This window comes from Opisthocomus hoazin, chromosome Z, assembly GCF_030867145.1.
Source record: "Opisthocomus hoazin isolate bOpiHoa1 chromosome Z, bOpiHoa1.hap1, whole genome shotgun sequence".
Taxonomy (NCBI): Eukaryota; Metazoa; Chordata; class Aves; order Opisthocomiformes; family Opisthocomidae; genus Opisthocomus; species Opisthocomus hoazin.
In genome coordinates this window covers 89,498,759-89,525,871 of record NC_134454.1, presented here as the reverse complement: position 1 = coordinate 89,525,871, position 27,113 = coordinate 89,498,759, and the positions used below count along the sequence as shown (strand labels likewise).

The following is a 27,113-nucleotide window of genomic DNA, read 5'->3' as shown; positions in this document are numbered from 1 at the left end:
CAGCGGTGTAGCAAATGGGAAAATATTTAAGCAGTAACGGCCTTACATTTTCTGGGTGTTAATAACCTGACGTTGGGAGTCAATAACTCTCAGCTCACTTTTGCTACTATCAGCTGAAAATGGAAATACAGGGACTATGGATTTTTTCTTTATGGCCCATACAGTCTTTCTCGGTATTTACAGGCAAATATGTATCTTGCGTATCAGCCAACCTGAACGCCCGATTCATTTGTCGGAGCTGCATTCACCCCACGGTCAGCCTCACATCACAGCTCCCTTGTTGCTATGCTGACCAGAGCTGGAGCAGGTTAAGGGCTCAGTCTTATTAGATTCAACGCAGCAGCAAGACAGGGACTGAAAATAATATCATTTCTGGTGTCAAGTCCCAGTCAAACTGACTTCAAGTCCTGGTCCCTCGCTTTCAACGATATATTCCCCATTGCATTGGGAATAGCCCATTTTATATTTTTCTTGTCTCATTGAATAACGCCTCTATATATATATATTTTTCTTGTCTTGTTGAATAACGCCTCTATATATATATATTTCTCTTGTCTCGTTGAATAACATCGGGCCATACTTCACGGACAGCTGCACAAACTAGCAAGTAATTCCTTTTGCTCTGTCTCCTAGGGCGATCTCGCAGGCATCCTACAAGCCCACAAATTCACGAACCCCGAAGTATCTTTCCAGTTAAGCTGGGAGAAAAATCAAAAAACATTCGGTGCGATGGGATGCAAAACGAAGAGCCGTGCAAGATTTCACAAGTTCTCAAGAGTTTTCACATGGCATCACCCCCACAAGCTCCCACGTATAAACTGAACAGTACGTGCCTGGGATTTCATTTTGCCTTTAGCACAACTGAATGAGAAAGGAAAAAAAGGACAAGTCTTTCCCAATAACAGTTCTAGTTAGCGATAGATGTGATTTAATTATAATATTCTGCCTTGATTTTATGACCGAATATCCTTTCTCTACTTAACTAATGATGTTATTTAAACAATTTGCCTTTTTCTCATAGTTTTTTCAGGCAACTGAGCGGCGAGTGCCATCCTTTCAGCATTACAATGGTCCAGCACAGAAATCCCAAAGATTGTGGGGTTTGGGTCCTTTTTCATTTCCATGCCGAGTAAAAGGCGTTGAAGGAATACACCACATAAAACACAGTGACTATCAAGAAAAATAACATTTTTTTGTCTCTCCCTATTTATTGCAGGCCCTGGAAGCTCTCTTTACTTCTCAAAAGTCAGTTTTCCTATCTTTATGAACTACTATGAAGAGCAGGAGAAAAGCCTAAACCCAGGGTGTGCCGGCCGCAGCAAAGTACGACAGAAAAAGGTAGTAATATTTTCCACTCCTTCCTTGTCTTGACTGACGAAAATAATCAGTTATGAGTTAATCAGCTATGTGCCTTGTCATTATTTTGTACTTTCAAACCTCACTTGCTACCACGTTTGAGGGAATCTTGTTCTTGTTCACTCCATAATGTGAGATGACCATGCTTCATTAGGTAACGGAGATGGGGTCAGGAATAAGAAGTTATTGATAGCGTCTCTACACCCCAGCTGCCACCGTTTAGGTTCAGTTAATTTTTGTTAATCCACAGGGTTTCCCCTCACGTCTTCCTATTTTAGGTCAGGATTAACTAACAAAAACAAAAAGGTAATTTCTGCAGAAAGCTTAAATTGAAATATAATAATGTAAAAAGCATTTTATAATTCTCTTTAAGATGTTGTTTTTTTAGAGGCATTCCCATGGCCATCTCTTGTGATGGGATGATGATACCCAGCGACACACTTGTGGGAGTGCTGCATCAGCTGGAAATCCGATGGGCAGTTTGGGGATCAGCTTTAAGAAAGCCCAAACAGAATATATGGTGTCTGGACCCCATTTTTTGTTAACATTTCTTGTTAAAACCACTGTGGTTTGCAGCAAGTATTCTGCACATGGACAGGATTTTCAACAGCCAAGATAACTCTTCCCCACAAAACAGCAAGCAAGCAACCTGTGGGCACGTTGGGTGGCCTCCAAACCATGAGAGAGAACAACAAAAAAGCAATAAAGAGAAGAAAAGCAGGACGTTATCACCAAAACTGCACTTAATTACGGAGCATGGGTGGACGGAGCCTGTAATTACCGTTGAGACTGCTCCTGTCAAGCAGGTTGGTGTCCACGGGCCAGAAGGAGCCATCCCCGTGACGACCTGTTGGCAGACAAAAAGGCATCAGACACAGTATGACAGGTAAACCAGCAAAGTCAAGTTTGTTGCTTGAGACCCCGCCTGTCTGACAACGTTTAATCCATTAAACAGTGCGGGAAAAGTGATCCCATATGTGCTAGGGAAAATCTGTCATCAAAGCAGGCTTTGGGAAGCAAGCTGAATTTCAGCCCTTTGAGCAGCTTGCCTTGTTCTGTCGGGTTTTTTTCCTCCTCCAGATGTGCTCGTTAGAGTGACAAACTAAGCTGCCGCGGCGGCACCCATCTGAGCCCCCACCACGGGTGATGGGCATCGTTCCAGCTGCTTCCAGCAGCTGGAACCGTGGCAGAAGGACGATGCTGCACAGAAAATCACGGGCACGCTCTCCAACTGCCTGGTGGCTTTCCATTACTATTAAGCAAGCTTCCTTTAATTTATTTTACCTGGAAACACAGTGGTGGAAATGCAACTCCACAACTGCTTGGTTTTCACAAAATTGGCTCCTTTCTAACCCTGGCATAAAAAAAAAAAAAAAAAAAACCAAAAAAAAAAAAAGGAAAAAACCGAGGATATGATTATTATTCCAAAAATGTTTTGGCTGTTGAGGCAAAATTTGCACTTCAAAATTAATATAGTAAAATTCCAGGTGTTCATCTTTTCCCCTGCTTCATTTTCTCCTATTTATCAGCTTTGGGTAAAATAGCTGTGACGGTACGTCCTTGTTTCCGCCAGGACCAGCATCTCTGCTTCCTCACGTCCGACAGAAGGAGAATCGCAAGGGTTGGCTCAGTCCTTCTCTTTGTCTCTACCGGTATGGGATTGAGCGGTCAAAACCCATGGCAGAAGTAGTCCCAGGTAAAAAGTTGTTCTTCTGGCAAAGACCAAGCTTATGCCAACACCCTGCTCTTGGTTCGGACGTACCGCCCCATGGCAAAGCCCAAACCGCAGCCACCTCGTTCCTCCAAAGCTAATTGCTTTTTCATTTAAGTCAAATGAGCCTTCCCAGGTGGCATGGGCTGGGCCAATGCCCGCATTGCTCTGCTGGGACAGTGCTCCAGGGAGAAGACATCTTCTCCCAACCGTCTTTTTTGGCTCTGCCATCTCTCAGGTCAGGTAAATAGTACCTGAAGGTGAGTTTTGGTTGGGGAAGGAAGGACGTAAAAATTCCAAAAACTTCGTGCAGAGCAGGGAATTACCAGCCATTATCCCACATAACTTCTACATCATAGAATCATAGAATCACAGAAAGTTTTGGGTTGGAAGGGACCCCTAGAGGTCATCTAGTCCAACCCCCAACATCAAATATCTACCATCTACACCAGATCTCTGGGCAGATTAAGCAAAAAAACCCCCATATTTTCTTACTTTCCTGCAGTTGTTTGTTGCTGCTGTGCACTGTTAAACAACTGCCACGTTCCTCTCCAGAGGTACTTGAATTTCCGCGGATTGCGAAGAAATTCTCATGCATAACTTTGTCTACCAATTTGGAAAGTATTTTGTGATGAATGGCCCTAAATAACTGGAAGATGATTATCATCTGAAGAGACTTCAATATAATCATCTTTTCAATCAGCATAATTGTACAGCTACAACAACTTGATCCCAAGAAAGCAAGGTTGCAAAGTGTTTAGCTGTAAAAGCCGACAAAATAGAGATAAATGTAAGGTATATAATAATTCTGTTTACCAAGATGACACTCTAAAGCAGCCCTGTACATAGCAGTACACCGCAGCGCATGAACACGTTCTGACCCCGGGGTTATATCATCCTTAGGAAAACAGGTATCTCCATGGGAGATTGCTAAATGTTACTATTTTTTTCTTTTTAGCCCACACTGAAACGTCTTCGCGGGAGCCTAACACGTTGGAAAATTCAGTCAGGATACTGGAGACTTCAAAAGACCAACCCTGCCTGCCCGACTCCCAAGTTTCGTACGTCTTTAATGAACAGAAAAGCACTTTTCAAGGCATTATACTTGACATTTTCACTGTCGAAATATTTGGGTAAACAGCTGCCCACTTCATTTCTGGCTGTGATACGGTGATTGGCAGCTGGAGATGACGAATATTTGGGATGCAAGCACGGAGGCAGCCAGGCACCAACTGGGGAAAGGTCTGGGCTACACTGTCCATCTCAGGGGGTGGTTCTTGGGCTAGAAATATTTCTGAAACCCTTTACTTTTTAAAACCATCCCGAGGCAGCAGAGTCTTCCAGTTTTACTCACTGAGGGTAACTCTTCCAACAGACCCAACTTCTGCTCAGAGGCAGTTACACCGGTAAGGAAGCAGGAAAGCAAGTAACTCCTAACAGACAGAGTATTTCAACCACACCGTTTGTCAGGGATAGCCGAGACTGAATTTATGGCAATTCGTCTCTGCTCTGCTATTAAGACATACAAATATTATTCAGCATTAGGATAAACACGGAAATCTCAGCACTTAGGAGTTGAGGGAGAAATCTCTGATGCACTGTAAGGTTTTATGTATTAAAGGGTAGGTAGGGCTTGAACCCCTGAGGATTATCCAGGCTCTGCTCCAAGCCAACACACCTCCAGGAATCATTTCTACCTCTAGCTTTCACTCGGCAAAAGTTCAGGTTGTATTTCCCTTTAAAAAAATCAACTGATCTGCAAGAGCATTGCTGCTTCGAGGCTATTGCTTCACTTTTCACGGTCCCAGGTTTCAACTACGTTTTTCGTAATCTAATTTAAGAAGTAAGCTAACCTGCGTGCTTTCCCTTCATCTTCATTTTTGATAACTTTATGGCACTCCTCTGTTTGCACTGAGCTCGCTACTGCTGTCGCTCTCCACCTCCTTCCCATGCCACCAGTGGGTTTCTTGTCTTACAGAAGACAAGTAGAAAACTCAACGGCCCAATGAATTTAGGTACAAACCCTCAGGGTCAGTCATAAAGTCACGTACGAGGTGAGCATAACCTCCAGGTCTCATTTGGGCTTCTTTTGGGTCAGAGAATGGATTCCCTCTGCAGCTTCCACCAGTTTCCAGTGGATCTTTCACAGAATCACAGAATGGTCGGGGTTGGAAGGGACCTCTGTGGGTCACCCAGTCCAGCCCCCTGCCCAAGCAGGGTCACCCAGAGCAGGCTGCACAGCACCGCGGCCAGGCGGGGCTGGAATATCTCCAGAGAAGGAGACTCCACAGCCTCCCTGGGCAGCCTGGGCCAGGGCTCCGTCACCCTCAGAGGGAAGAAGTTCTTCCTCATCTTCAGCTGGAACTTCCTCTGCTTCAGTTTGTGCCCTTTGCCCCTTGTCCTGTCACTGGGCGCCACTGGAAAGAGTTTGGCCCCTTCCTCCTGACCCCCACCCTGCAGATATTTAGAGGCATTTCTAAGGTCCCCTCTCAGCCTTCTCTTCTCCAGGCTGAACAAGCCCAGCTCCCTCAGCCTCTCCTCGTAGAAGAGATGCTCCAGTCCCCTCATCATCCTCATAACCCATTTTTTCTTCCTTTGTATTCTTCCAGCTTTTGGAACGAATCATTAGAACACCTTGACTAATCAGCTGTTGTTTTGAGAACTGCCTTTTTGAATGGAGGTTAAAGTCTTTAACCTTGATTTTCCTACTTTTTTAATGAGCTGTATTAAAGGGCATAACGTACTTTCAGAGGTACCAAAACCTGCATCCGGATGAACCTACGTATCATTTCTCACCTCCCACTTCCCTGTTTAACTTCTGTTTTCCCCCAGGTCTGTCTCTCAGATGTTTCAGTAACTCGAGTCTTTCTCTGAAAAAGCATATCATTTTCCCACGCAACTGCATTTCAGGTGCCATTATATGAAATAAACATTTCAACTTGGTCTTGTCACGGCACAAAAAAAAAAAAAAAATCAAGCTGTTGGTGACAAGAACAGTCCTTCATCCTCTCAGGTCTCCAGCACTTGGAAATCCGCCAAAAACTCTGCTTTTATTTTGCGGGAAATCTCTTTCCTTTTTCATGCTTTACTCCAGCGGTTTCCTTAGTTTCAAACTTCAGGTATCCCAGCGCAGCGCAGGCAGCTCGGTAGACGTTGAGGGAACGGAGCCGTGCTGCTCTCTCCTCGCAAAACGCTCACTGCAAGCCAACGACCTGAGCTGGAGAGCTGGAGGGGGAACGACGCTTGCTGTTCTATCGTTTGGCTCCTCTGAACCAGACGCAGCCCTCCACTACCACTGCTGATGTATTTCGCCTTAAACAGTCCAAAATACGGACAAAATCAGCTGAGCAATATTATGGTATGAGACAGCAGAGACTGTAAGTGATATTTCCTGTGCCATGGGTGTCCCCAAGGAGGTTCAATCATGCAAACTAGGTCATTTGGGAGGTTCAAGCATGCAAACCAGGTCATTTGGGAGGTTCAAGCATGCAAACCAAGTCATCGGCTCTCGCAGCCAACACAAGCTGTCAGGCGTACCGTGCCATCAGAAAAGCTGCTCTTCTGTTTCCATGGAAAAGCTGAGCTCCCTATGTAAGGTAGTTATGGCACTGAGCACTTGGAAACCTGCTCCAGGATGAAGCAGAAGAGAGCAAGTTGCCTTTGGGTGGGCAGCTCTAGCTCGCTGCTAGACCTGCAGCCTTCCTAGAAACCTGGTTGAATAAGGAAGCTCAGACAGAGCAGAGTAAAAGTAGAGTAAGGAGGATGGCTGAAAAGAAAGAGGCAACGGGAGCTTCTGCCTAGAGCAGACACAAAGGCATCTGAGAAGAAGAAAACACCTTGTTCCAATTGGGTATCATCTCCTGGGAAGGTAGAAATTCAACTCAGAAGAGAGAAAGGTTGGGTAATACATGTTACACAGTTCAATATCGCTCCAGAGGATGTTCTTCATCCTCGAAGACGGACCAGCCTGAGATGGGCAATGCTGTACGGCCACATCACGGATTCCCACATCCAGACAGCACCAAGGTGAAGATCCATCTCCATGTGCATGGCCATCCACAAGTTCCCTCGTTGGTCAGTGATAAGAGAAGGAAAACTCACAACCAGAACTGAACGTTCTTATCCTGGATGGGAAAAGCTTGTTTTTGAAGGTGCCCACCTCTCCCCACTGACTACACTACACAGCAGACTCTGGGATGTACAATAATAACTTTCAGCGCTGAGGTTCTGCATCCATCAGCATTTAAACAACTCAGAGCGGGAGGACTTGTGTCTTCTTCCCATCTATGGTCAGCACCTGATAACGAAGGAGACACCCACGTAGTGCTGGTGACAGCTGAAGAGCTCGGCGAGGGCAGGGGTGCTCGCAAATTTGCTGATCAGCAAGCGTCAAGTGGCCGCCTTCTTGGAAAGAAATGCAAGATGAGGCCAACAGATACCACAATACCCGTTGACTCTCTGGTCTCTCCGCTTCAAGTCCATCCGCAGACAGTTGTCTCAACTACGCCTCAACGTAGCAGAAAACGCAGCCAGGAACAACAGGTCTTTAAATTTCAAGCATGCTTTGCCATCTGAGATGCCTTCCATTATTTGGACCTTAAGAAAGAATCACAGAATCACAGCATCTCCTTCTCTGGAGATGTTCAAGACCTGCCTGGACAAGGTCCTCTACAGCCTGCTGTGGGTGACCCTGCTTTGGCAGGGGGTTGGACTGGGTGACCCACAGAGGTCCCTTCCAACCCTGACCATTCTGTGATTCTGTGAAAGTTCCTACACTTGCTTGGGAAACATCGCCTGATGACAGAGTTCAAACAGCGCCTTTTTTTTTTTTCCCCCAGAATGGTTTATTCTGATAAATGGGATACTAATTTTTTTTCTCTAGTGAAGAGCGTTACAGACCACTGAGTTATTTGTTTAGGAAGCAGCTTTTTGAAAAAGATCTGAACTGCTCATCCTTTCGCTCCCACTACGCTCAGAGTTTGCAAAACGGCTTCAGAACCAAAAGCCCAGAGCCATCAAAAGCTCTAACAGAAAAAAAAAGAGGCAAACTTGATGCCTTCTGCAGTCACGGTATGAGATGATGTGGCTGTTCTGGGGCTGATACCAGGCTGTAGATGTACCAGATGTAGATGTTTTCACGCAGCAAAGCATATGCAGAAAAACAAGCCAGGGAAGGTTTCAAATGGGCGAACGGCAACGCGCCCGCAATAATCCAACATGGCAAAGGTTGAACTGCAGAAAGCCAAATTCCACGCACGGCTAGACTGCGCTTCAAGCCCTCTCGCTCTGAAAGCTGAACCAAGTGGTGCTCTGATGACTCACGAGATGCAGAGCACCAAGGCGTGAAATAGCAGGTATCTGGTCAAGCACCAGTGCTCATCCCCTGCTCAGGAGAGGCAAAGTCCCCCAGCATCACTTGGAAACCCTTCCATGCGCCTCCGGACTGTATGCAAAACGATGCAGATCACCGTTTTCCTCGGGATTTGGAAACAAAAGCTGTGGATTTCTGTCTAGGATGATCTTCTCCATGTGCTTTTTATCGAGCCTGAGTATGGTCATGGGCCCTGCTCCGGCCATGGGGAAGAGGAGACCTCCCACTGGCCTCACCATGGCAGTCAACATTAAATCTGAACTTGTAACTATCCAGTTTAAGGTTTAAAAAGGGTAATGTCACATTAGACAAAAAAATCTTACCTATATTCCATACGTAACAGTTTTTCATAACGATACACGCATTGATCTAGAGAGCTGATATGACCCATTTCATGGGAGGTACGTTTTCAGCAAACAACTGAACAAGCAAAACGTATCGAAATTTCCTAAGATAAGGAGAAACCTTTGTTCAAAACTGTGCATGTTTCCTTTCATCAAAATTTACAGGGGAAGTTATAAAACATTTGTAGTCCAAAAGCAGAAATCAGCTTTTTTTGCTCTTGCAGAGATCTAATTCCGATGGCAACACAGAAGTGTTGACAAGTCCTATACTGACAAAGCACGGACTAAAGAATTTAATATTGATTTATGAAATGGAAACGGGGGCAAGATAAAACACAAAGAATTAATCTCTTCTTTGCCCAGTCTGCCTCTCTATAATTCACATGAAAATCATAAATAGAGAGTTTTTTAGACTCCAGGAAGCCTCTACCACAGCTTGCCTTGTCCCACACGCATAAGGTTCGTGACAAAAAAAATGCTCTCTTGAGCATCTGAAATGGTAATTTTATTCTTATTTTTGTATTACCATTTTTACTACCTTTCAATATGCCGTGCTCTACCAGGTGCAGACAGGCAAAATAAAAACCCGAAAGGAAGCCGACAGGTTTACAGGCTTGGCACCCACTGCCCATTTCAGGGCTCTCTTGGGAAACGCGTGCTTTGATTCTCCGGATGGTGAAGGTCCTCTCTTTGCCCTTCGGGTAACAGCGTTTGCACCCTGGGAGCACTATTTGCTTTTCATCAACAGGATTTCTTGTTCTCTGCCAGATGGCTGTGGACCACAGCTTCCATAGGATGGGCTGGGCTGGGCTCAACTCTGTCCATCACCCGTAGGCAAGAATGAAGTCACGGAGGTATCTCCTGCCTTCTTCCTCTTCTCAGCGATAGCCCCTTCTTGCAGCGGCTGGTTTCTGCTCTCGCAAGGAGCTGCAGCAACTGGGAGCACATTTGTCCTGACCAAGAAACCTCTGAAGTTCTCCTTAAACTCTCCTCCCCATCTCCTCTTTTGCACCTAAGGATGGAAGCAGTGGTACCATCCCTTCTAGCTGACCCCGCATCTGGGATCTTCAAAGCTTGACCACCTCCTGCCCTGGGAGCACTATTTGCTTTTCATCAACAGGATTTCTTGTTCTCTGCCAGATGGCTGTGGACCACAGCTTCCATAGGATGGGCTGGGCTGGGCTCAACTCTGTCCATCACCCGTAGGCAAGAATGAAGTCACGGAGGTATCTCCTGCCTCCTTCCTCTTCTCAGCGGTAGCCCCTTCTTGCAGCGGCTGGTTTCTGCTCTCCCAAGGAGTTGCAGCAACTGGGAGCACATTTGTCCTGACCAAGAAACCTCTGAAGTTCTCCTTAAACTCTCCTCCCCATCTCCTCTTTTGCACCTAAGGATGGAAGCAGTGCTACCGTCCCTTCTAGCTGACCCCAGATCTGGGATCTTCGAAGCTCGACCACCTCCTGCCCTGGGAGCACTATTTGCGTTTCATCAACAGGATTTCTCGTTCTCTGCCAGATGGCTGTGGACCAAAGCTTCCATAGGACGGGCTGGGCCGGGCTCAACTCTGTCCATCACTTGTAGGCAAGCATGAAGTCATGGAGGTATCTCCTGCCTCCTTCGTCTTCTCAGTGGTAGCCCCTTCTTGCAGTGGCTGGTTTCTGCTCTCCCAAGGAGCTGCAGCAACAGGGAGCACATTCGCCCCGACCAAGAAACCTCTGAAGTTCTCCCTAAACTCTCCTCCCCATCTCCTCTTTTGCACCTAAGGATGGAAGCAGTGGTACCATCCCTTCTAGCTGACCCCACATCTGGGATCTTCAAAACTCGACCACCTCCTGCCCTTGAAATCTCGGTATCTCTGCCCAAACCCCCTCGCATCTCCCCCACCCTCCAACAGTGCTTTGCTGCCACGTAAGTCGATTCTGCTTGCCAAACTCGGGAACCACGAGCTGGAGTTCGAGACAGATGACCTACCAGGGTTAATTCATGTCACTCAATAAGAATCGCATTTGTGGCAGACGTGGCCCTAAGGGCCTTGTCCAAAGCACAGAGCAATTTAAAAGGCTTCCACCGACTCCAGCAGGCATTGGTTCAGGACGATTAAAGAATTAGCCTTGATTTCTAAAGCAAATGAGCTTTTAGAGACTTTGGCTTTCTTTGTCTCCACGCTTGGGCTTGGAGCACAGTTACAGTGAGACCCAGCCCCATCGATTTGCCTTTAACAGAGCTGCCTAAAGATCACATAAAGGCAAGTGAAGACATCAGGCTTAACCTCCGTAAAACTCATCACTGAGGTCACGTAAAGATGGAAACTGAGTAAAATTCATCACTGAGGTCACGTAAATCACAGAATCACAGAATGTTCGGGGTTGGCAGGGACCTCTGTGGGTCACCCAGCCCAACCCCCTGCCCAAGCAGGGTCACCCACAGCAGGCTGCACAGCACCGCGGCCAGGCGGGGCTGGAATATCTCCAGAGAAGGAGACTCCACAGCCTCCCTGGGCAGCCTGGGCCAGGGCTCCGTCACCCTCAGAGGGAAGAAATTCTTCCTCAAGTTCAAAAGGAACTTCCTCTGCTTCACTTTGTGCCCATTGCCCCTTGTCCTGTCTGGACACCTGCCTCCTGGTGTATCTACCACTCCTCCCAGTTTGGTGTCATCAGCAAACTTGCTGAGGGTACATTCTAACTCTTCATCCAGGTCGTTGATGAAGAAGTTAAACAAGGCTGGAAAGATGGAAACTGAGTAAAACTCATCACTGAGGTCACGTAAAAATGGAGACTGAATTTAGATATCAACAAGCCTACGGAAGATAGAACGAAAAGCTGAGAGTTTCTCCACCTTGTATACCACAGTACTAAGGAATGAAAACGCAGCGTGTTTCAGCTACCCCGGCCCAAAGGCAGTATTTACGTACCAGGAGTGACCGACCGTGTCTAACTCCCGCTCTGCGTGCCTGTCGCCTGCTAAAGACACACTAACCACATTTCATGTTGTAAGCTATTTGACTCAATTAAAATCAAAAGTCCCCGTTGTACCTGAAGCCACTGGGAATTCCCAGGCTCCAGCTGCAATCCCAGGTCACCCAGAGCAGGCTGCACAGGACCACGTCCAGGCGGGGCTGGAATATCTCCAGAGAAGGAGACTCCACAGCCTCCCTGGGCAGCCTGGGCCAGGGCTCCGTCACCCTCAGAGGGAAGAAGTTCTTCCTCATCTTCAGCTGGAGGTTCCTCTGCTTCAGTTTGTGCCCATTGCCCCTTGTCCTGTTGCTGGGCACCACTGAGAAGAGTTTGGCCCCATCCTCCTGACACCCACAGATCTGCAAACTCCGCTCAGGCTTTACAAACACAACGAACTATGCCGGTGGCAGTTTTTCCATCGCGAGGAAAACCCTAGCAAGGGGCACAGCGTTCCCAGACAGGAACACGATGCACCAAAGGAAAATCCCCCTGGACCCAGAGCTCTCTTTTTCTGCAGTATTTTGAGGTAGGTTAAATAACAGCCCTACGGTACGGCCATGCAACCACACAGGGCCGCGGAAACGGAGCAGCGTGCCCAGGGACGAGCTCAAACACCAACTCTGCTTTCCATCAAGCCCGACTTTTTGACTTTTTTTCCCCCCCCTTTATTTTTAAACTGAACCTGATGCTTTTTCAGTCCTGCTTCCCAGCTGATACCTTGTGCTGAAGCTTCTCCTGGGTTTTCCAAAACTGCCCGAAAACATTTCCAACGCAAATTTGAGAAAAATATACTGACAATTTGCTTCCAGGCTTCTTTGTAACCTAACACATTTACCCTTTAAAAACAGTTTTTTATCTATTCAAATCCGACATTTTCAATTCGTGCGTGCCGTGGTGAGAAAAGTCATTCTGAGCCAAACCAGCTTTTAATTTTATCATTTGTATACTTCTGCTCCTTTCAGCAAATCATATGCTGAAATCAGAGGGTGAATTTCCACCACTGCCTGCGAGCGGGTCTCTCTTGCTGTGAGACTCTGCATGGTACAAAGTAAAATCCTAGGGAAGAAATATGCTCTGGGTTACCTCCAGGGATGCTCCAGGTCAAAATTAAACCTATGAAGGGGCCTACAGTTGACTTTGATCTTCTAAGTAATGCTTTCTCGTCTTCCCTAGGAATTATCTATTGCAGGTTAACTCCACTCATTACACTGGGGTAAGACAGTAGCTGTTAAGTGAAAACAGGGATTTGAGGTTTACACCTCACTTTGCCTTTTAAACTAACGTGAAGTGAGAGCTCAAATCCCAATAAACCTCCCAAGATCAGGTCGGACTTTACCGGACGTCACCGTGACTCTTTCCTTGGGCAGATGTCTCATAAATGGACAACGCTCTCACTGTAACTGAAAGAAATACTTGGGAATAAATAGGTCTAAGGTAAAAAAGGGAAAAAATACCCTGGCAAGAGACTTTGCAAGTGTTTGAAAGGAGATAGGAGCAGAGGAACTGTGACTAATCAGACATATATTCATATTTGGAAAACGCAATGATAATGCCTTGAAAAGTTGACTCAACTTTGCTATTATTAAACAGGAGGTGCTGTTTTGAGAGGAAAGATGCTTTGTGATTTCTCACCGCGAGGCTTTTGAACTTTAATCTATAACCCACAAAAGGGTGCAAGAGGAGGCTGGAAATTATGCTGAGCTTAATTATACTTCATGTGAATTATTCAGAAGTGCAGCGGAGAGACTAAAAATTTATTTCATACAAAGAAGCTTGACATTTTAATTGGTCCTTCAGAAAAGAGACAAAACAATTTCCTCTCCCGAAAATTTACATCTTCCCCACCAAAGCAGCAGCCTCGGCCGAGCAGAACTTCATTAACCAGATTAATTATCACGCCGGCGCCTGCCTCCCCAGGTGTGCAGCCCAGGTGAGAAGCGCGGCCCCCACCCCGGTAGAACAGGCGACAGACTGAGGGCACCGTACCTTGGTCGTTGGCCATTTTGTCGGGATGCTCGACTGCAAGAGAGAGAGACAATGTCATTAGAGGCTGAGGGCTCCACGTCATGGGATGAGTTTTACCGTTCCCTTTTTTCAGACAGATCCTGGAGGACTGAGAGGACAAACACAGAATCATAGAATCACAGAAGATCTCAAGTCAGATGGGATCCGTGAGGACCCTGGAGCCCAACACCCTGCTCCTCACAGGACTGCCTAAAACTAAACCATTTGGACCAAAAGTATCATCCAGATGGTCCTGGAACTCTGAGCACAGGTTGAACAATGCCTCCTGCCAGATACTTTCACCAAGTTGTTCCAGATGTAAAACCTTTAGCACAGCATTTTCTCATTCTCTTGTTCTCTTACATAATCACAGAATGGTCGGGGTTGGAAGGGCCCTCTGGGGGTCCCCCAGCCCAACCCCCTGCCCAAGCAGGGTCACCCACAGCAGGCTGCACAGCACCGCGTCCAGGCGGGGCTTGAATATCTCCAGAGAAGGAGACTCCACAACCTCCCTGGGCAGCCTGGGCCAGGGCTCCATCACCCTCAGAGGGAAAAAGTTCTTCCTCCTGTTCAGATGGAGCTTCCTCTGCTTCAGTTTGTGCCCGTTGCCCCTTGTCCTGTCGCTGGGCACCACTGAAAAGAGCTTGGCCCCATCCTCCTGACCCCCACCCTGCAGATATTTAGAGGCATTTCTAAGGTCCCCTCTCAGCCTTCTCTTCTCCAGGCTGAACAAGCCCAGCTCCCTCAGCCTCTCCTCGTAGGAGAGATGCTCCAGTCCCCTCCTCATCCTCGTAGTCCTCTGCTGATGATCCAGGAAGTTTAACTAAGCAAGGAGGGAAAGAGAGAGAGACGCTGCTTCTTTGAATAATTACAGTCAAATCACCTACCAGTTGAAAGCTCAGTCTGACTGATATTATCATTGTTTCAGCTTTTGACAAAGGGGTTTAAAACTATTTACACGTTTTTGCATAATAACCATAAAAGACAGCGTGCTCTGAAGTGCACCAGACAAGACTTCCAAATTCAATACATATATTAAAAGCTTTCCTGCACGGCTACAGCTTCTGAGTATTTATGATACAGCTGAGGGAATTAAACTTTCCTCGGATTCATAAGCAGCTACCATCGTAGCGCATTATCCAGTCCTCTGCTTAATAAATTATGCAGGAACCTTAAGTACAGGAAACTGGGGGAGAAAGAAGTGATTTGGCACGTGACTCTGGAAGTCTCATAACCGCTGCCTGCAGGCGCAGAGCACGCTGCTCCCCTTGCTGCTAAAGCCACCGCAAAACCTCCTCTAGAGCGCGGCATCACAGAATGGTAGGGGTTGGAAGGGACCTCTGTGGGTCACCCAGTCCAACCCCCTGCCCAAGCAGGGTCACCTGCAGTAGGCTGTAGAGGACCTTATCAAGAAGAGAAGGCTGAGAGGTGACCTTAGAAATGCTTACAAATATCTGCAGGGTGGGTGTCAGGAGGACGGGGCCAGACTCTTTCCAGTGGTGCCCAGTGACAGGACAAGGGGCAATGGGCACAAACTGAAGCAGAGGAAGTTCCAGCTGAACCCGAGGAAGAACTTCTTCCCTCTGAGGGTGACGGAGCCCTGGCCCAGGCTGCCCAGGGAGGTTGTGGAGTCTCCTTCTCTGGAGATATTCCAGACCCGCCTCGTGCTAGGAACAAATGGGGGTACTGAGCTAGCAGTAATTCACATTTACAGGCGCATCTACCAGCCCCACGCCTGTGGCAGGAGGGGAGTAGCTCCTCTGATGACTCCCAAACCCTAAGTTAATTTCCCCCCCACCTCGACTTTTTGACTTGGATGCAGAGAAGTGGGGTACACAGAGCAAAACTTCCGAGAAACCCGTGAGCACACGCTTCCCCGCGGAGCCATACCCAGGCTCATCGCCTTTCCTTTAGGACAAAGGCATTCCTGAAAACGCGAGAACTTCCTCGTGCCCACCACCACCTCCGTCCGGGTGCTGATGCCACCTCCACGCTGCCCTGGCATCGCTCGGCTTCTCCGGGGGATGGTGGAGGCGAAACCCGCGACACCGCGGTGCCATCACTGCCGCATCCCCCGGCGGGTAACTACCCGCTCCCGACATGTCGCGGGTGTCGCGACGGGTGCTGGTTATGGACAGGGATGCGCTGCCAAACCACGACGCCCAGGCAGCGTTAGAGGGCACTGCAGGGCTAGAAATGCCGCCCCACAGCACCCTGGGCAAGGGGAGGGTCACGGCGGGGACCCCACAGCCATCGCCGGGCTCTTTCAGAAATGCTACGGTGGCATCTCGGGACCTGGCGCCCTGCAGAAAGCCCATGGATGGTTCTGCTTGCTGGTCTTAGCACGATGGGAATAGCTGGGAAGGTTGTTATGACACTCAGCCCGTGGCTTCTTCCTCCCTCTCTTTCCTCCTGTCCACTCTTCCCTCTAAAAAAACACCCGATCCAGTGTTTTATTCATGCCCGACATTATGGTTATAGGTACGTTAACAGGCATCTTTTTTCCATTTATTTCATTTTTTCCATCTTGCTATTAGATTTTCTGCGATTCCGATCAGCAGAATACTACTCCCTAATTTTCTGCAATTACAGGAGCTCAGCGCACAAGGAAGGTCTGTTTGGGAAGCAACATTCAGCAAGCGCGGTTCTGAGATTTGCTTCTTTCTGTAACAGATGCAAAAAAGAATCGCTGACAAGTTACTTAAAAGATGGAGGAAATCCGCCTTCCTCTGGCTGTCACCGGGTCATTCACACACTCTTTAGCTGGCACATTGCAACGGGCCGTTGCAAATAAATTTCAGGCTATTTATCTGCTTCTGCAACTTAATTTCTGAAAATTGTACGCCATAAAAATAATGTCACATCGAGAGCTGGAATTTAACTTCAGGGGAAATCCATGACCATACACTGTGAAAGACACCACTGTTTGGGCACTCTCTGCTTCTCTTCCATATATACATATACATACATGCGTACACATAATATTTACTAAAGTCACAGAATCATAGAATGGTTGGAAGGGACCTCTGTGGGTCACTCAGTCCAACCCCCTGCCCAAGCAGGGTCACCCACAGCAGGCTGCACAGGACCTTGTCCAGGCAGGGCTTGAATATCTCCAGAGAAGGAGACTTCACAGCCTCCCTGGGCAGCCTGGGCCAGGGCTCCGTCACCTTCAGAGGGAAGAAGTTCTTCCTCATCTTCAGACAGAACTTCCTCTGCTTCAGTTTGTGGCCATTGCCCCTTGTCCTGTCGCTGGGCACCACTGGAAAGAGCTTGGCCCCGTCCTCCTGACCCCCACCCTGCAGATATTTAGAGGCATTTCTAAGGTCCCCTCTCAGCCTTCTCTTCTCCAGGCTGAACAAGCCCAGCTCCCTCAGCCTCTCCTCGTAGGAGAGATGCTCCAGTCCTCTCACCATCCTCATAGCCCAAAGTCATCCAGAGTTGGTAAGGAGTAAGAAAAATCCTAGTAACAACCTCCAGTTTTGGCCCAAATTATAGAACAATAAAAAAGGTGGGATGTTCAATCCCATTTTATCCCTCTGTTGCAGGTCCCTAAGAATGTGTGTATCCGACTCTCCACGCTTTCAGCGACAAATTTAACCAGCCGGAGCATAAAAAAAGCAGATCCTCGACTGATGCAAACTGTCGTAGGTTGATTGAAGTTCAGGGTGCAACGACAATTTACGTAAGCTAAGGGTTTGCCCGTTTGCCTGTATATTATCATCAGCGGAGCGGCGGTGGAAGAATATAAACTCATTGCTCCGTGGTGGCGTTATTTACTACTAAACATATCTCTTTCTCACAGATCGGTACATTTTCATTAGTAAAGGAAAGTCGCTACAAATATCCACACTGCAATTACACCCCGAGTAATGGCTTGCCTTCCTTGGAGGAGCTTTATGGGCTGTAATACAGGAAACGAGACAGTGGGTGACTTCATTGATCTTTGATGCTTGTTTAGTTCCTCGTGGTTTACAACTCCCTCTGATCACGACATAGATTTGCCGTCAGAGCGTGCATTACCGTATGGCACATACACATCTTCGGTTAATAATCATTAAGGGCAGGAAACCAACATTTCTGCATAATTCAGAACGCGCTCCAGACTTCAGAAAGTCTTTTCACCTCCAACGTAGGGGCAGATTTGTCAAAAAACCGGTTGAATAGTATTGAACGTGACATATTTAGGGTGGATATCATGAAGTATTCATGGCAGGGTATAAGACGGAGTCCTTGTAGGCTATTACAAGACGTAACAAATGTATAAAATCATCTATTTGGTATCTGTTGATGCTGTCTGATCTAGAATTCATTCCCCAAATGAGTTTTACGGTACTTTGTGTAAACATTACAAAGTAGGCGCTATCAAGTGCATTAATCTTGTGGTTTAGTTAGCTATCTGGGTCTCTATATCTCTTCATATCTCATTAGTCTGCCGTTATTGCATTTTGATGCCTTGAGTCATTTCAAACCTGGTCTAATAGACTGCTGCTGCTTGGCACAAATCGTGAGCGTGAAATTAATTTGGCACCATCCGCCCGATGGAGATGGAGCGCCCGCAAAGCGCCATCTCTTCACATCGCACGGCAGCGGAGAACGAGCCATCAGGATCCTACCAAGAACTCAGTCCAAGCCAAACATGACTTGGACGAGGAAGTCCTGCAAACTTGGGGAGGTGGTGATCAGCTCAGAACAAATTGAGAATATTTTTCATTTTTTTTTAATGACTCTTGCTAATTCATGAAAACTGTCGTATGAGGCTTTTCACTCCCAGCCTGAATGGGATTTGCTGTTCACACGAAGGTTTGCTGAAAGACCAGCTCAAACACAAGCTCTCGCCAAACCAACCCACCGCCCAAAGGCGACGGCGCGGGGCCACGTGTCACCTCTTCCCTGCAGTCATCCTGCCTGGCTTTGGTACAGCTCGCGTTAAATGGAGTCACTTCTAATTGCTTAAAGAGGCTCAATTAGGAACACAATTAGTGTGAACGCTAATTCCATGCCTCTCAAGGCACAGGTTTGAGTCTGAATTTCACAGAATCATAGAATGGTAGGGGTTGGAAGGGACCTCTGTGGGTCACCCAGTCCAACCCCCTGCCCAAGCAGGGTCACCTACAGTAGGCTGTAGAGGACCTTGTCCAGGCGGGGCTTGAATATCTCCAGAGAAGGAGACTCCACAACCTCCCTGGGCAGCCTGAGCCAGGGCTCCGTCACCCTCAGAGGGAAGAAGTTCTTCCTCGTGTTCAGCTGGAGCTTCCTCTGCTTCAGTTTGTGCCCGTTGCCCCTTGTCCTGTCGCTGGGCACCACTGGAAAGAGTCTGGCCCCGTCCTCCTGACCCCCACCCTGCAGATATTTAGAGGCATTTCTAAGGTCCCCTCTCAGCCTTCTCTTCTCCAGGCTGAACAAGCCCAGCTCCCTCAGCCTCTCCTCGTAGGAGAGATGCTCCAGTCCCCTCATCATCCTCGTAGCCCTTCGCTGGACTCTCTCCAGTCCTAACTTCTAACTCTCTTTCCCTAACTTTCCTCCAGCCCTGACTTCTCAGGCCCAGCCTGTGTCCAGTTCCACCTACCTTCTGCCAAGATGTTATTTTTACACACCGATCCCTGGACTGTCTCTAGAGCAGACACGGTGCTAACGCGCTCTCTCCTCCGCCACGCTTCTTTCCTGGAATAGGTTCGCTGTTTATGTCACCTGAATTTTTCATTAACTACACTAAAGGTAATTTTACACCTTTGTGCCAACGAATGAGCGACAGTTAAAATACCGGGAGCGGAGCTGCGGCAAGCACCTTGCTTCCCACTCACGGTAATATTGCTTACATCTTCATAACTAATAATTTCTGGGCAGACCGTGTCAGCCCTCCGCACAGACAGGCAGCGGGGAAGAGAGGAGAGGAATATATCTCCACGTTAATTTGAAACTGAGCCTGCTACAAGTGCGGTCCTCTGCTCTCATGAACGCATCGGCGCTGAAATACCAGCCTGTTCCTTCTCACTGGTCACTACGGGAGAGGGATCAGGCATTAATTAGTCTGTTGTTAATGACAGGTACCGAAAAAATAGCTGGAGCAACTCTCCCCACCCAGAGTCAGGCTGCATCTCGGTTTGCTGAGATTTTTAATCATAATTTTGCATGGCTGCTCTTGATATGAGTGAGTCATTCCGGGTTCCTAGAGGATCCCAAATGAAAAGGGACCTCCCTAGAGAAATCCCGTCAGATCCAATTAGCTTTATTATTGACAGTAGAAAGTTAGGTGGTGTCAGAGTGCTTTCCCCCAGCTGACTGAATTTAAAAATACAGTTACTGCCTCATTATGTGGTTTACTTTTGTCAACTACACTATGTAGCATTTTGCTTTTATCTCTCACTACCAGTTTCAAGTAGTAGGATCTCTTCTGGCTGACATGGAATTAATTGCAAAGCTCCCGCAGAGGCATCAGAAAATTCTATGTATCATTAATATCCAGATGACACAGATCCAAACCTTTCAGCGTCCGGAAGAAAATCGGATCGGAAAGGGGCCCCACTCCCTTGGCGTTGCGAGCTTGGATTCTGAAGTAGTAGATGGTGTCCAGGTTGAGGTCCACGATCTGGTGGGTGAGCCGGTCACCGCTGATGGACTCCATAATCCAGTCATCAATCGGAGCGTTCTTGTCCAAAGTATAGAAGAGGATGTAAGCTGAATAAACACAGTCTCTCAGTTAGTACTGCAATCAAATTTTAACACGCTTCCTTTACTATATATATATATAAAATTCAGATTTCTTAAAAATTGGGGTTTTATTTTTAAAAGCAGTGATGGCACGTGGCCGATCAAAATAGCTTTGAGGAACGTTACGACATCACACATTTGTCTATATTTAGAACAAAACCACGATTACAGTATGCACTGTAAGAAATATGGATTTTAAGAAATATACCTAAACATAAAAAATACCTATAAAAATAGGGAGCACAAGTTAAAAGGCTGTTACAAGCGCATTTCTCAAATTCAGGTGCACCATTCAGTCTGATGGCTGCTATAAACCATACAACCTAAGTCTTCAGTGTTTCAGTGCCGAAATAAAACTAAATAGCATTAATGATACACGTTAGTTACTGGGTGCTTGCAGGAAGCCACGCAGTATTTCTTGGCAAATGTAGGGGAAAGTATTTTGGGGAAAAGAATGAAGAATTAAAAATTTTGGTAACCTGGAATTTTGGTAACTTAGAGTACTACATTAACTACTTACCACTGAACAAAACTTAAAAATTTTAGAACTTAGAGAGCAGAAGTATCAGTCTTAGGAAATGGTGACAGTTTGTAGGAATTACCCTGCCAGCAAACGAAATTTTGGGAAGAACTAAAAAGCCTTTAGGCAACGCTGAGAGATCTAGCACTCTCTGCAACACCAGTTTCTGCCTAACTTGGAAAATATCCTCTTCTCTTTTCCCAAAATGCTCCCTGGCAAATCAGTCATACGCAAAAAAATCCTACTCTAAATCTGGTCCTCAGTGCCGTGCCGCAGGAGCGAGCTACTGGAGCGGGGAGAGCCCAGGTGGGTCTTCTGGGCTTCATCTTTGTGCCCGGATCCAAAACCACCACAAAGTTGGAGGAAGCCTCCTTATTGCTATTTCTCTATTCTTTTCTGAAACAAAGATGCTTCTTAAAGCTCATTCCAGATGCATGGTTGCACCGGTCACGGACATGTCATGAAGTTATGAAAATATATATATGGGTTTCTCAAATTAACACAAATACACTCGCTCAAGCCTTTGTAGGGATGAAGAGCTGGTTGTTGGGGACATTTCCACCCTCCACCAGGAGCTGTTTCCTTGGTTGGATATGTCTATGAAACATTTGACCACATACACAGTAGAACAACCCCTGTGAGAGTCATTCTTCAACCAAGTGCTCCAAGAAAGTAGTTTGTGCGTGGATGTCAGGGGACCCAATCTGCTTTGCTGCAATCGACGGAAAATCCCTACACGAGCGCTGCCACGGAGTCATTTCATGCCCTGGAAGTCAGGAAAGTTTTTATTTTATCTTGCCTTTTAGTCACTGGGGAATCAGGACTATTAGCCCTCATTTCATTGTGTTGTCCATCAGAATGATCGTTTCTTCTCTCTAATGGCTAAATTACTTCAGTGTAAACAGAGCCGTTCTGTCAAAACATCCCCCTTCTGGACATGGTCATGGACAGTAAAGTGCCGATCACAGAATGGTCAGGGTTGGAAGGGACCTCTGTGGGTCACCCAGTCCAACCCCCTGCCCAAGCAGGGTCACCTACAGCAGGTTGCACAGGATCACATCCAGGTGGGTCTTGAATATCTCCAGAGAAGGAGACTCCACAGCCTCCCTGGGCAGCCTGGGCCAGGGCTCCATCACCCTCAGAGGGAAGAAGTTCTTCCTCCTGTTCAGCTGGAACTTCCTCTGCTCCAGTTTGTGCCCGTTGCCCCTTGTCCTGTCACTGGGCACCACTGGAAAGAGTCTGGCTCCATCCTCCTGACACCCACCCTGCAGATATTTCTAAGGTCTCGTCTCAGCCTTCTCTTCTCCAGGCTAAACAAGCCCAGCTCCCTCAGCCTCTCCTCGTAGGAGAGATGCTCCAGTCCCCTCCTCATCCTCGTAGCCCTCCGCTGGACTCTCTCCAGTAGCTCCTCATCTTTCTTGAAGTGGGGAGCCCAGAACTGGACACAGGGCTCCAGATGGGGCCTCACTAGGGTGATAATACAGATGATAATATAGAGTGAAATTATACACAGTTATGCGAGTCGAACCCAGGAATTGCTATCACTGGGTGATGTCCACATGGAAACGTATCCTTATTTTGTTGGTAATATAAAGTGGGATACTTTCCTGGAGTGAGGTCACAACAGCTCGTCTGACGCCAGCGAAGCCCTGCTGAGTTACAGCTGTTACAACCCAACCCAGGGCTCTTCACGGCCAACGGCTCACACAGGACATCTCTCCAAAGCACCCTTCCTCTCACATTTCTATTTCTCAATGCTCCAGCAGCGTGTTGCTGGGATTACCAGCAGTAATGGTGACATACCCACGCTTTCTCATCCACAAAAATGTGTTGTAGAACTGGTCTGACCCAACTGTTTGTAGCAATGTGACCATCACGTGCATGCTTTTGAGGATGAGCAATATTTCTCCCAATAATGATATGCCTCCGAGATGTCTATTAGCAGCCCAAAATGATCATCTCAATGCAAAACTCAGCTAGAACTCTACTCTGTTTTTCAAACTATATTAACATTAAAGATTCCTTAATTAGGCACTAAGATTACATGCAGTATTTTGGAAAATAAAATCCGTCATTGCAAAGCATCTATGAAGTTTGGTTCCTGTCAGTCAGTATTAGGGGTTTTTCCTGATCGTCACTGCCTTAAGTTGTTACTGTAAAGTTAAATATCTACCAATAAATTCTCCCATTATGCGGCGCACCGAGCAACCTATCATTAAGTATATTATGTACTGCATTACAGCCAAACAAAGTACTTAGTATTAGTCATTTCTAATTATCATTGAGCAGCATTTGCCACAAAGCCTTTGCGTCAAGTGCTGCGTTTTCAAACTTGCATCACTGCTCTTAGCATTTAAAAATAAAAGATTTACATCTCCCGGGTTTTAGATCTTGCAGTATTCCTAACGTTGCCTTGAATCCCAGACCAAGCTGGCTGAGAAAAGTAAGCGAAAATAAAATAATGTCAGCTCAGACAGCAGCCTAGGAGGAAAAAAAAAAAAACACCCAGAGAGAGAAAGTGAAAGCAGCAAATGATCAGAACAGTAAAATGAAAAGGAGAATATAGGATAATGTAAATGTTTACCAGTAATTTTTCCATTGGCTTCCAACGGCGGCTGCCAGCTGACAACGACGGCCCGGGGCTTCCCTTCTCGTGTAATAACTGTCAAATCCTTGGGAGCAGAGGTTGGAGCTGAAAATAACGAATATAATTGAAACCAGAAGTCATTCACCTTCTTTTGAATTCCTTACACGCTGTAGCAGGCATGAACTGCTCTGTAGGCATCCACCGCCTTCTTAGATGCCTTCAATTACGAGTGTCCTTAGGTGCATTTCAGACATGTAACATGGGCTTTGCCTAGAAGGGAGATTTCCACAGTGGCAATTGCACAAAACATCACGTGTGGATATGTGAGGATACGGTGGCTAGCTCTCCTCCTCCCGTTAATATCGGTCCTTCTAGCTAAACTACCACCAAGGTCTCCAAGAACATCTAATACACTCTGGGAGCCCTACAAGTTTAATAACAGTAATAACACTGGGGCTTCTCTATTAGGAACATTTGTAGGTGGGCACCAGTATCAAACAAATATAACTGTGTATATTCATTAAATACATGCTCAGCTTGGGACATTCTAGACACGACAGAAAATTCGTGGCTTTTCTATTTCCACTGAATGAAAGAGGGCAGGCAGGATTTCTGAGCCTGCAGTGTCTGCCCTGCACCCTTCTTTACCAATGCTGGCCACGAGGTCTCGCACAGCATCTCAAGAATTTTAAAATCATACCGTAAGACTGTGGAGGAGAAGGAAAAACGGGCAATTATTAAAAAATAGTTAAGAGAGAGAGGTAACACATCGGTGCTGAGCTCACTGTTTGTTTACTTAGTTTTGATACAGGCTGTAGATGACTTGGAGCCCATAGATAGCGTAACAGCATGGCAAACCCAGCGTAGGAGCATCCCATCATCCGTGTCCTACCCATCTGGCTACTAAACAGCTTCCCCGAATGTTTGGAGAACGGCTCCATAATCACGTTAGGAGGTAAAGCTTTACAAATCTGTCGGATCATGCTGAGCTAAACCAGCCCAACCTAAAGCACAGACACAAATCTTCCAGGTGATGAACATTCAGTGATCTTAGACCACCAGAAGGAAGGCAAGAGCCAGCCGCCGTACGGGCTCTGCTCCTGAGGAACTGATCCCTTGGAAGTAACACTGAGCAGATGGTCTCACGGTATTTGCACCAGCTGAACTTTTCAAAAGTGGGAGCCACAGAGCAACCAAGAAATCGGTACGCAGAAAGCCAAAGTTTCTGTTACCGCTGTCTGCACTTCAAGAAAGATGAGGAGCCACTGGAGAGAGTCCAGCGGAGGGCTACGAGGATGAGGAGGGGACTGGAGCATCTCTGCTACAAGGAGAGGCTGAGGGAGCTGGGCTTGTTCAGCCTGAAGAAGAGAAGGCTGAGAGGGGACCTTAGAAATGCCTCTAAATATCTGCAGGGTGGGGGTCAGGAGGAAGGGGCCAAACTCTTTCCAGTGGTGCCCAGTGACAGGACAAGGGGCAACGGGCACAAACTGAAGCAGAGGAAGTTCTGTCTGAACATGAGGAAGAACTTCTTCCCTCTGAGGGTGACGGAGCCCTGGCCCAGGCTGCCCAGGGAGGTTGTGGAGTCTCCTTCTCTGGAGATATTCCAGCCCCGCCTGGACGCGGTGCTGTGCAGCCTGCTGTGGGTGACCCTGCTTGGGCAGGGGGTTGGGCTGGGTGACCCACAGAGGTCCCTTCCAACCCCAACCATTCTGTGATTCTGTATCACTAAGCAGGTGACCACTCGCCAGCTGATGCTCTTTGTGGGCAATTTGTGGTGGACCATCTCTTTCCTACACGTGCTGGAACACCACGTTCAGTCTGCTACGTCCAGAGTCAGCACCAACGGGGCCCCCAGTGTTTCACTTCAGCTTGGTCACATTAGCTGCTCCTCGTTGGGAGCACCTTTCTCAGTCTGAAGTAGGCAGGACACAACGCAAGATCACAGATGTCTGACCAGTCTCCTAAGCCTCGGCAATGCCCAGCACGACGTGAGCTCCCATATTGCCAGGGACATTTACATTATTGTTATTGTCTTTGCTGACGCTATGATTATCATTAGTATTTCTCGAGAGGGTTGTGTTGCATTTGAAAGCTACTCAGCTTATAGCTGGCTCGGGACACTGGCTGATCAGTTTAAAAACAGTGGACTGGAAGAAACATCATGGACTGTGTTGCTGCTTCACAGAACTGCGAGAGACAACCCTTCTCATACATGAATCACACTTGGTTTTAAAAATAAAATTCTGCTTCTCTTTACTTTCGCTAAACCTATTCTGCAACATTCTCCAACTTCACACAAACTGTTGTATGATAGTCCTGAGCCAGCAGTGTGCCCTGGCTGCCAAGAAAGCCAATGGAATCCTGGGGTGCACTAGGAGGAGTGTGGCCAGCAGGTCGAGGTAGGTTCTCCTGCCCCTCTACACTGCTCTGGTGAGGCCCCATCTGGAGTCCTGTGTCCAGTTCTGGGCTCCCCAGGTCAAGAAAGATGAGGAGCTACTGGAGAGAGTCCAGCACAGGGCTACGAGGATGATGAGGGGGCTGGAGCATCTCTCCTACGAGGAGAGGCTGAGGGCTTGTTCAGCCTGAAGAAAAGAAGGCTGAGAGAGGACCTAATATATACTTACAAATATCTGCAGGGTGGGTGTCAGGAGGATGGGGCCAGACTCTTTCCAGTGGTGCCCAGTGACAGGACAAGGGGCAATGGGCACAAACTGAAGCAGAGGAAGTTCCAGCTGAACATGAGGAAGAACTTCTTCCCTCTGAGGGTGACGGAGCCTTGGCCCAGGCTGGCTGTGGAGTCTCCTTCTCTGGAGATATTCAAGCCCCGCCTGGACAAGGTCCTGTGCAGCCTGCTCTGGGTGACCCTGCTTGGGCAGGGGGTTGGACTGGGTGACCCCCAGAGGTCCCTTCCAAGCCCTACCATTCTGTGGTTCTGTGATTTCTACCAAAGTGCTTCCATCTCTCTGCCTGCAAACAGCATCTTTGTCTTAAATACTATTTTCCATTCTCTGACATGTTTGTTCTCCCTTTTGACATGTGTTCATGAACTAAACCTCACCTTTCCTAGGCTTTCTGTCTTTCGTCAGCTCAAAACTGTAAAGCCTGGAAGCCTCCTCCTGTAACACAGGCTTTCCGTGCTGCTGATCACCACGCGAGCCCCGCTGAGCGGCTGGAGTTGAGCTCTGCCTTCAGCAGATTGCGAACGTAAGACATTGCGAGAAAAATCAAAGCTTTAGATGTTTCCCTTCGCGCTCATTAACACCCCTCATATCAGCAAGGCTTGTGGAGGCAGATCTGGAGATGGAACTTGGCTCTGGGAGTTGCTTTTGAATTACGGGCATGACAACTCTCCCTAGCCCGGGCAGCAACCTCCAGTGAATTCTGTGCCAGCGTTGATATGTATGTTCTTTAATATCATTACGGGAGATCCAACATGTGGAACGGCTACGAAATAGGCAATAAAGATCAGCAGTGCAGGATGCCCTTAATTAACAGAGCTGCTCCATCAAGCTCGGATAATTGCATTGCAATCACACGGGGAAATCTAAGGACACACGT

General features: G+C 47.3%; 1 protein-coding gene across 1 annotated transcript in view; it reads right to left on the bottom strand.

Moving 5' to 3' along the window:
• The window catches only part of LOC104339063 (netrin receptor DCC), a 680,511-nt gene that overhangs the window by 54,883 nt on the left and 598,515 nt on the right, over positions 1-27,113 (bottom strand). Inside the window, exons 19-22 of the mRNA XM_075411440.1 lie at positions 23,553-23,660; positions 20,221-20,415; positions 13,720-13,752; positions 2,138-2,203 (exon numbers count right to left, since the gene is read on the bottom strand). Of these exons, the coding sequence (XP_075267555.1) occupies positions 2,138-2,203; positions 13,720-13,752; positions 20,221-20,415; positions 23,553-23,660 (402 nt within the window). The remainder of the gene's footprint in view (positions 1-2,137; positions 2,204-13,719; positions 13,753-20,220; positions 20,416-23,552; positions 23,661-27,113) is intronic.